Here is a 10,067-nt window from a genome sequence, read left to right as displayed (position 1 = left end):
ATATGTTCCAATGGGGACAATCTAGGTTGTCTAGTTATTTTATAAATATTTTTTTTTATGCCTATGTGTATATGCAGATGCGATTGTGGACATTACTCCACAACCCATCACACTCAATCAAAGATCCAAATCAGACAAATATCATAAGAACAAACATTCAAATACATAGACACTTATAAAAATAGTTTTTTTTTGTTCCTAGGATTAGGTCTCCTATTCCTAAAGTCACTTTAGGTACAGGATTTCAAGGTGTGAAATCCACATTTGTCTTTAGAAGGAAAAAGGTAAGAATAATCAGAGTAAAGCGGAATTAGATGAGAAATGATTAAGAAGAGTTTAGAAAAGAATCAGAGTAGCAGAGGTAAGTAAATAATGGTTGTCCGGTTCTATCTAGGTTTCGTCCTACAGTCAACATTCCTCTGATACCACTTCTGTAACACCCGGATTTTAGGGGTCCAAAACCCGGGGTTAACATAAACACCAATTATGCTGGGACCAAGTCTCAAACATATGATGTATAGTGGCACAGGATCGAATGTCACAACTTTATATATAACAGGAGTTCTATACAAATAAATAGTTACATTATAAGGAGACAACAGTCCAGCAACCCAAAGTTGACTGGGAGACGACGACCTAGACCTCTCACGAACTCATCACCGCATCCTCCATGAGCATCATCCTGCAGTACCTGGTCCTGACCTGTGGTGTATGTGAGACAGCAAGAGTGAGCTCACATACGTTCATCGCTCAACAAGTTGTGGGGAATAATGTGCATGAACTCGCCAAAGGTGGGAGCTCACGTGAAGTGTAAGGCTTACCAAAGAAGATGGTTAGAGCTGAGCATTGCTTTTAAAGTTGGTCAAAATTTTATTAGCAGTTACTAAGTATAAGTAAATACCAAACCCAATTAAGTAGTAGAACAAAAGTAACCACATCACCTGCAATGCAATGCATATGACAAATTGAGTTTAGTTCCATAAATTAATCATGTGAGTGTCCGAGCCGCTCATGACCGTGAGCACGGCTAGTATACCAGTTTTACACTCTGCAGAGGTTGCGCATCTTTACCCACAAGTCGTGTATCCCATGTCGCCAGGGTTTGCAAAGCCCTTAGACACTTCCGAGGTGAATGGCTAGGGATCCACTACGAGGCCTTTACAAAGTTCCACTAGCTTCCGAAAACCCGCTACAGTTTATAGGAAGATCCAGTACAGGAATCCCTTGCAGGACCGCCATCGCAGCAAAATCCTCCCGAGGGCACTTCCCGCACTGACCTCTCCCCTACTGCCCTTGCCCCTTTCGGGTAAGGTAGTCTTCCACTAGCTTTCCTAATTAATCAGCCAAGGGCGTCCCATTAAACCCCTGTGGTAGCACTGTTTTCCCGGGTGGTTCTCCATGTTCCAATTAACATAATGATCTTAACATGAACAATAAATAACAACTGATAACAAAAATGTAACCATGGATAGTGTATCTCCATACCCAAAACCACATATAGCACTAGCAAGTACTACCCAGAAAGTTCAGTGGTAAACAAGGTATAAAGATAGACAAACTAGGGTAACCTATTGGGTCCCATCAAAATTAACCTATGCAGATCATTATGATTAATTAGAACATGAGTAGGTAAAAAGAAGTGATCAAGGGCACAACTTGCCTGGGCCTTGAGATTCCAGGTACCAGGATGATCTTCAGGTGACACGTGACCTCACTGCTAGTCGTAGCATTACAAACAAACAGTGTATAGACAGAATTAACATTACACCAAACATATATGCAAAATACATATTAATAATCTACATGTTGAACTAAGATCACAGGAACAAGAATTACTGAATTTGGAGTTATAGAATTCAAGTTATGAATTTCTGAAGTTATTAAGCACCTAGAACAGAGTAATTCAAATGAACAATTTTGCTTCAAGTTTCTTGGCTAAACAAAGGTACTAGGTGATAAATAATATTAAAATAAAATTATTGCAACTGGAATGGGTCAAAAAGGAGCTAAAATGAATTTTCTATGAATTATCTAAGTTCTAGCAATTATTTTTGTATTAAAAATCAAATTTCTAATTCATTTAATCACTTTAATGCTGCACTGGACTGGGCCACAATTACAGCAAAGCGCAGGGACTCTTTCGCAAGATTACCGAGACTCAGTCAACAGTGCACATGGACGGCGGGTTTATTATGTGAAAACCGAGGGGCTCTTTTGCAATTATCCCAAACCGAACGGGTATCAAATATTCTCAGCCGTCCGATCCGTTCCCAACGGATCAGATTAGACGGAGCCATCCGCGAAGCGGTATGCGCTCGGATCCCTCAGATCATAAATGAACGGTTCGGATTTAATGAAGCCGGATCAGCTCCGGGCCACACGATCTTGATCCAAAGGTTCCGCGCAGAACACCCCCCCCTTCGGGACCCAACACCTAATCGCAGCCACCGACCCCAGATCCAACGGCCGAGGCACCTTCTTCATCCCCTCGCTAACACCCGATCCCCAGGAACCCGCGCGCGGCGGCGACCCCGCCGGAGGGAGCTCAATCCGGCGCACCACCGCCCCAAATTCAAATTAAACGGCGCTAGACAATGTCCGGGCCCTAACGAACAACAAGGAGTTGACGTACCAGTGATTGAAGCGATGACCGCGGCTGGCCACGGTGTCGCGCGGCCCACGGCGGAGAACCGAAGTGCGACGAGCGATTGCTCGAGTCTTGGCGGCGTTCGACCCAAATCGAGGGCACAGACGGCTTCCCCAGGTGAAGGCGACACTCCACGACTCGATTTCGAGAGCCGAGACCCCCCAACGACAGCTATCCTCGGCGGCGGCGCTCTACGGTGCTTTTCGCTCGGCGATGACTACGCGATTTCTCACCTTGGTGTCCGGCTTGCAAAGGCTATGGCTCAGGGTCACGGGCGCTCGAGTTTTATAGCCCGGAGGGAGGGATAAGTCCGCGCGAGAGGAGGCCGAGACCGTCGGCGGAATTGGTGCGATTCCCCCTCGCGCGCGCAAGTCTGTTGCGAAATTCCAGGCCATGGAGTCCTTGGTGCGGACGCGAGCGTGGTGAGCAGGGGCTGGGGCGAGTCCGAGCTCAAGAATCGCGAGGATCCGCAACGACCCGATCTCCACGGCGATGGACGCGCGACGCGGGTGATTGGACTGACGGTCGTGGGCAGGTGAAGAAGACGAACCTGAGCAGTGGGTCCCGCCTCGTCAGCGAGAGAGGGAGTGCTCAGGCGCGGCTGAGCCACCGACGGCACAGGCCCACCTGTCGGCGTGGAGAGCAAAGCGCAGAGAGCGAGCGGGCCGCGCGGTCACGAAGATAAATGGGCCGAAAACAGGGTTACCGGCCCAGTTAGGTTAGAATTCCTTTTCTTTTTATTTTCTATTTTCTTTTCCAAATTCAAATTTATACTTCTATTTTAGTTTTCAGATTTTTCAAATGTATCAATTGAAATCCAAGGGTGAATATAAACCATACTATTTTATTATTACTAGTTTAAGTTTTATTCTCCTTGTTTATTTATTTCATGAGATGTATAAATGGTTTCCTTTAAAAGAAAAATTCTTTTTCTCCTCATTTTTCTTATTTCCCAATGATACTTTGTTCAGATTTCTTTTACCAATTCTAAATTCAGAATTTGGGTGTTACACAGCCCGCCCCGCCGGTAACAATCTCTGGAATCCTATCATTTTCGTGGCTTTGTTCGGGGATCATCGTCAGTCACATGCTTTTGATGGATCAAAAGCGACCGCATAGATAGCACAGAGTGGCATATCCTCCCTTGGGGCAATTTTCAGAATTGTCTTGATATTTTAGGAACCATTTTTATTTTGCATTTGATGATCCATTTATTGATTTCAGTTCAGAACTCTATTTGTACTTATGTTTGCATAGGCTACCATGCTCTAATTTCACACGAGATTTTGAGATACTTCTTGGCACTTGTATTTTTTTGTCATTGAAGCCCATATGCTCTGTTGCTATGCCATAATGGACTGCTTGGATGATGCCGACCTTCCAGCTATTAATTTATATTTATCTATAAAAAACAGAAACATACTTGTGACAGTCTTGTCAGTAGAAGTATCTGCAGGTTTATTGTCCTTTTCCGATTGATGTTTCAGCTCATATATACCAAAAAGATTTCCCATGGTTAAAAAACAATAGCAGATTAAAGTTGTTCTCATGTATGGATGTGTGATTGGTTGCTCTTTTTCTTTCCATAGTTAGATGATATGGTGAATCGAGGATAAGTGACCCAAACTTAGACATATTATGTGTTCTGCACTTTCTTATCGTGAATAGAGGACAAGTGACCCAAACTTTAGACATATAATGTGTTATGTACTTCCTTATCATGTACGTGTGTGTATTGTGGTGTTGTTGTAGCCTTAACAAGGGGTTATACTTTGATAATGTGTAGTAGTTAATGTCATATCTTTGGTTTATGTTCTCCAGGTCATCAAAAACCACATCTTTAAGTTCCTTGCCATGAAATTCCTAATTAATCGAGCCCTAAAAACCGCACGGACACTTGACTTTTTTTTGGATCGTCATTTTTTTATTTTGCTTGTGAGGCTTGTTCTACAAATGTTTATTATACTATACTCTATTGGTTCAGATCCGAACATTTTGTAAACTTATACTTGAAAAACTAAAAAGAAATAAATTTGTGCTTTCATTGATGTAGTGGTAGGTACATGAACGGAAGAACACAAGACGATCATTATCAAGATCTCAAAGGTCTCGATCCCACTGTAATGGTGAAGCGATTTATAAAAACTAAATGTTAAATTATTTTTTTGTAACCTACTTGGCATGTGAAATATAAAGACACTTAGTCTGAGATACTTCACTGTTGATTTTTTTTCCAGATTTTCAGTTATACTATCAATTCTGAACACATACAACTTAACAATACTATTTTCTCTTAATTTTGAAAATATTTAAACTAACAAAACAAACTAAGATCATTTCACTAACTATAGGTGCTCATTTGTTATGCTGTTTTGGTACATTCGATATGACTGTTGGACCACTGCATTGGGAGTTGCGACCTATTCGATTGTTAGGCACTTATTGGTTTAAGACTTAAGGGTTCTGTTCTGATATAGATTGGAGTGTATGGACATAGCTGGCTCTTTGATGTTGTATATCGTTTTCTTATATGTTTGCAGCTCTTGAACACCGAAGCTCCTGACTTGTACATAAGGCAGAATCCTGTTCCAAATGCCTACACCTTAGCAATCAACGACAAAAAACCATTCATTGTCGTTCACACAAGCCTTGTGGAGCTGCTTACTCCAAGGGAATTGCAGGTACTGTTGTTTACTCTAAACAAACTCATCGGCTGGTATTGCTTAGATGAACAATCAAAACAAGAATTATTATTTGCTTACCTACTGCCTGAATGCATTGATTACTCATCATATTGGATTTGTTTCAATTAGGCTGTTTTGGCTCATGAGCTGGGTCACCTCAAGTGCGATCATGGTGTTTGGCTCACTTTTGCCAATATACTCACAATGGGAGCATACACTGTCCCTGGTAGACCATCTGACTACTTGAACTCTCATTAGATTGGTGGGCTATGTACCTAAATACACTTCATTTGAACTACATCTCATGGTAAGTACATGCACTTTTATCAGGTTTCGGCATGGTTGCTGGCTTTCTGGAAGAGCAGCTATATAGATGGCTACGAGCTGCAGAGCTGACTTGTGACAGGGCAGCTCTTCTTGTGGTGCAAGACCCGAAGGTACCTTTACTGCCTTAACTCTGAAACTACCTCAATTTTTAAATATAAGATTGATTTGTATTGAACATAAGATCTAGCAGAATAAATAGCGCTATTTTTTTTGTCTTTGCTTTTGCTCTTGAAGTGGATTTTTTGCATGGTCTGGCCACAAATTATATATGACTCCAAGAAAAAGTAGAGGTTTGTGTAGTTTTCAATTCATCTTCCAAGTAACAATCTTTAGTTCATAGAAAGAGCAGCTGTTCTCCAATTTTGAAGAATTGGGGCTGCAGCTTGTAGTTTTAACATATAATGGATACATGCTTACTCTACAAGTTGATATCATCACCTAATACTAAACTCCTGATTATCGTGAGGTGGTCATCTCTGTTCTTGGCTGTCTGAAAATAGGAACGCCTTGTTGTGTGTTGTAATGCTTATCCTACAAGTCTGTCATCACTTGATACTTATTCTTGATTGTCAAGAGGTAGTCATCTCTGTTCTGATGAAATTGTCAAGAGGTACTTGTCTGTTCTAAAACACAAAACATCTTGAGATGTTCTTGTTTAACTGAGTATGTTTACCACTCCCTGTTCCTTATATTGTCTACCACTGAGGATGTATCCGTCCAGAATTTATATTTAGTTCCTGAGCAGTCCTGTTATTTATAATTGTATTGTTTTTCTAAGATTTAATTCTTAATTACATTGAAACCTATGGCAAAGTAAATCATAACTGAATTTGATGGTACATATCATACTACGAAGCCATAAATAGAACTATGCATTAAATTTTCAGCCCTTCGGCCCTTTTTCGTTTTCCACTGACATGGTACTCAAGTTCACATCTTTATACTTTTGAGTAGTCTAAATTCAAGTATTAATTTACTGTCTATCACTTGGAGTATAAACTTTCCATGGAATACTTATATGATTGTATTTATTATTCATTAGGTTACAGTTTTTTCAGATTCTCCTGCAGCCACGGGATGGTGGCGGCCTTCGCGCGGGCAGCGTGGCTCAAGGAGTACCACGAGAAGGTGCTTGTGGAGATCTACAGGTCACCTCTCCTTCTCTCTGCCTAGATCCAGATCCATCCTATACCTCTGCAGCGCCACCCCTCTCTTTGCCTCGACGCAGATATATCCCATACCTCCACGGCGCCACCCCTCTTGATTTTTACTCTCTTGATTTTTAACTATATGATGTGTTTTTAAACTAACTACTTGTCCCAACATCATATATGCAGAACATGAGGGAGTATCTACTTTTTTGAAACTTATCGGTTTAATTTTTTTCTTTACCACATCAACTTTAACTATGTGAGGTGCGGAATTCAAGATGCATATGCCATTTTAGACATACTATGAGTTAGTTTTGTTTATACAACATGTATGGTTTATTTGAACTGTCTAAACCCGTTAGTTTAGCATATAGACTCCAGAAGAGGGACAAGGCATCAAAGTTCCTAAAACCGTTAGTTTAGCATGATTATAATTTGAACTGTCTAAATCATCCATTTTTAGTGTGATGAACTGTTATTTGGAATGGTGCTACAATAGTTTGTATATTTGGTGATGAACTATCAAAGGTTTGTTCATGTTGAAGGACTCGACCTGTCATTCCTGAATGAAGGGTTGCTCAAGAATAGAAGAGGGTTCAAACTTTTCTATAGTATCATCTTTGGGGGCACAGCTATACATGTATTTTTTTCTGAAATATTCTTTGCATAATGTATCTGCAATTAAGATTTCTAAAGCATTGTGTGTGGCACAAAATTGCATGGACAATTAAATTAGGCTACTTGTTTAAGATATGTGCCTCGAATTTGTAACCATTAATTGTTGTATTGTTCTTCAGGTTAGCATGACGCTGAACATTTTGGCCTACCTTTCACCTCTTTTGACGTGGGACACAAAACAGGTAAACACGTATTTCTGGCACTTCAGACCATTTCCTTCATGGTCGTCGTTCCTGGTTTCCACTAATTTTTACTGCACAATAAAGTGTGATTTTATCTTGATGTACAATGTTAACACTGAAAATAAGGAATCCCCGAGCAGAGGAGGTACCTCTCGTTAATGTTCGGGTCTTTTAGCGAATGAGAATTTAAACCTGAGTTTTGGGTAACTGTATTAGAGTGTTCTCAATTTGCAGAATGGTTTTTCATTAGAAAATTTTAGTCTATCTTGATACATCAGTGCAACTGAATCTCTTATGAACCTTTTTTATTGTGTTGTTCAAGCGAAACTTTAAAATATTGTTGCTTAACTTTGCTTTTATTGCATGCTTTTAGGTGTTTGTTTTTGTGGCAGCAGAGTGTGAGACTCCACAGGATGCTTTTATTCAAGTAAGTTTGTCAGTTATTATTCTTCATGAGTCCATATATTACTTGTGGTCTTGTAATGTAGGTCATTATTATAGTGGCTTAGATGATCGTTAATCACTATTAGCCTCCAACAATTGTCCATAAAAGCATGAGTTTTCTGCTTGGGACTATAGTGCAATCTCATGAAATTGCCACTTGCTTGAGTGTTGCAGTAATGATGTCATATAGCTTTTCTCTTGGTCTTCAACTTACATTGAGAGTTGTTGCAGATGCATATAATGGTTTTGGAAAGTGAATTTTTACTTTGTTGTGGGTTGTGCCAATTGCCAAATCTTTCAAAGCTACACAATCTGACCTAACCCATTAGACATGTCCATGTGTTATTCATGGGATTTTTTCACCAATATATGTAAATCTAGATGAACAACAATTGAGTATATATTATGGGAAAACTGAAGTCTGTAGGTTAATTAATCCACGTCCTTGTAGACCAGCTAGCTAAATCTGGTTCAAGGAACATCAATAGTTGATAAAAAGAATGTAGTTTGATTGCAACAGGCCAGAACAACATTTTAGAACAAGGTAAACAGTGCCCTTGATGTTAGCTTGATAATTTGCATAACTATTGCTGGTTTTCCAATCTTTTGGGTAGCAAATTTAGACTGCTCTTTGTATTTGTGTGATATAATCTTGGACTTAATGGATACATGTACCAGTATGTCATTTGCACAATTACTGTTGTTTTTACCTTCAAAGCTGTTTATGCTTCTATTGTTAATGTTCATTGTACATTCACTCTTCTGGCACAATTGTGTTTGACTACTTGTGTGATTGATTAGCTTAGTAATTGGTTAAACTGATTAAGTTTTTGCAGGCAAACAATAAGCTATACATTTACTTGTCGCCATTATGAAAACAAAGAAATAAGTTATGTGCATTAAATCGTGGGATTTCTTAAAAAACTATGTTGCTGCTGTAATGGTGGGAAATTACATGCTCATGTGTTTTTGCAGTTGTGTTCAAATACGGAAGTGGTTTGATTATCGTAGCCATATTTGTATTGTAAGTATAATGCATGATTTTTAGAATTTTCCCCAACCTGTCAAGTAGACATTGGGGTGAAATCAATCAATAAATTTCAATGAATGAACAGGTTTGTGAGAAACTTGGCCCAAATTTATATGAATTTCTGTAGAAAACTGACATCTGTGAAGGAAAAGTCCCTTGGGCTCCTCACCCAGAATTTTGTCAAGCTCTTCTTCACCATGAAGGTTAGAGGACTAAATTCACACTGTGTGGTTATGGTTATTTCTCTTTCGCACTTAACTATAATGGGGCTTGTATTTTGTGCAGGTTGAGACAATCTCACTTTGACGAAGGTGCAAGGCTTCTCCTTGGAGACGAACATGTAGAGAGCAACATGAGAAGTTAGCGCATGCATTCCTTTTGTTTAGTTCCATGTTTGTGTTAAATGCCTTTTCTATCCAAATAGAACACACAATGGACACATGTAAGCAGATATGTACTCCAATCTTTAGATTTTCGTTGTTAAAACACTCTATTTGTTTAATGATGTTATTGTCAATTAAACTAGGATCAGTGGTCTTCTCTATAAAGGTATATGTTGATAGATGCCTTATTTTCATTTTTATTTATATTAATACCCTATATTGTTTTTTTGTTTTGAGGAATGAAGTGCATAGGAATTTTGTAGTGTGGGCGATGATGCTTATCTTATTCTGTGGAATGCTCAAACTGGCATTGGCTCAATTAATTCGATGCTTGTCTTATTCTGTGAATTTTAATATATTTTATCATAATATGTTCTTCCGTAGCAACGTACGGGCATTTACCTAGTATATATATATATATATATATATATATATATATATATATATATATATATATATATATATATATATATATAATAAAATAAAAAAAAAATCCCTTGCGCTCCGCGAGGGATAATTTGATTAACGTGGGCGGGTGTGA

General features: G+C 39.2%; 1 protein-coding gene across 1 annotated transcript; it reads left to right on the top strand.

Moving 5' to 3' along the window:
• Positions 1-3,040: 3,040 nt before the first annotated feature.
• On the top strand, positions 3,041-9,687 carry LOC109945709 (protease HtpX homolog). The gene is made up of 9 exons (XM_020552043.1): positions 3,041-3,052; positions 5,188-5,328; positions 5,461-5,557; positions 5,662-5,768; positions 6,717-6,806; positions 7,607-7,669; positions 8,043-8,096; positions 9,271-9,346; positions 9,429-9,687. The coding sequence occupies exons 1-9, from the start codon at positions 3,041-3,043 to the stop codon at positions 9,431-9,433; spliced, it is 645 nt and encodes a 214-aa protein (XP_020407632.1). The 3' UTR covers positions 9,434-9,687.
• The last annotated feature ends 380 nt before the right edge of the window (positions 9,688-10,067 follow it).

The sequence above is a fragment of the Zea mays genome, chromosome 4 (assembly GCF_902167145.1).
Source record: "Zea mays cultivar B73 chromosome 4, Zm-B73-REFERENCE-NAM-5.0, whole genome shotgun sequence".
In the NCBI taxonomy this organism is placed as follows: domain Eukaryota; kingdom Viridiplantae; phylum Streptophyta; class Magnoliopsida; order Poales; family Poaceae; genus Zea; species Zea mays.
The sequence above is the reverse complement of the archived record's forward strand: the minus strand, read 5'-3'. Positions and strand labels throughout refer to the sequence as shown.

Bases quoted from the DNA above. Each gene is read 5' to 3' on its own strand.
- LOC109945709 (XM_020552043.1), top strand. The intron at 5,329-5,460 runs GTACTGTTGTTT...TGTTTCAATTAG, and splicing joins TTACTCCAAGGGAATTGCAG to GCTGTTTTGGCTCATGAGCT. The intron at 6,807-7,606 runs GTCACCTCTCCT...ATTGTTCTTCAG, and splicing joins GTGCTTGTGGAGATCTACAG to GTTAGCATGACGCTGAACAT.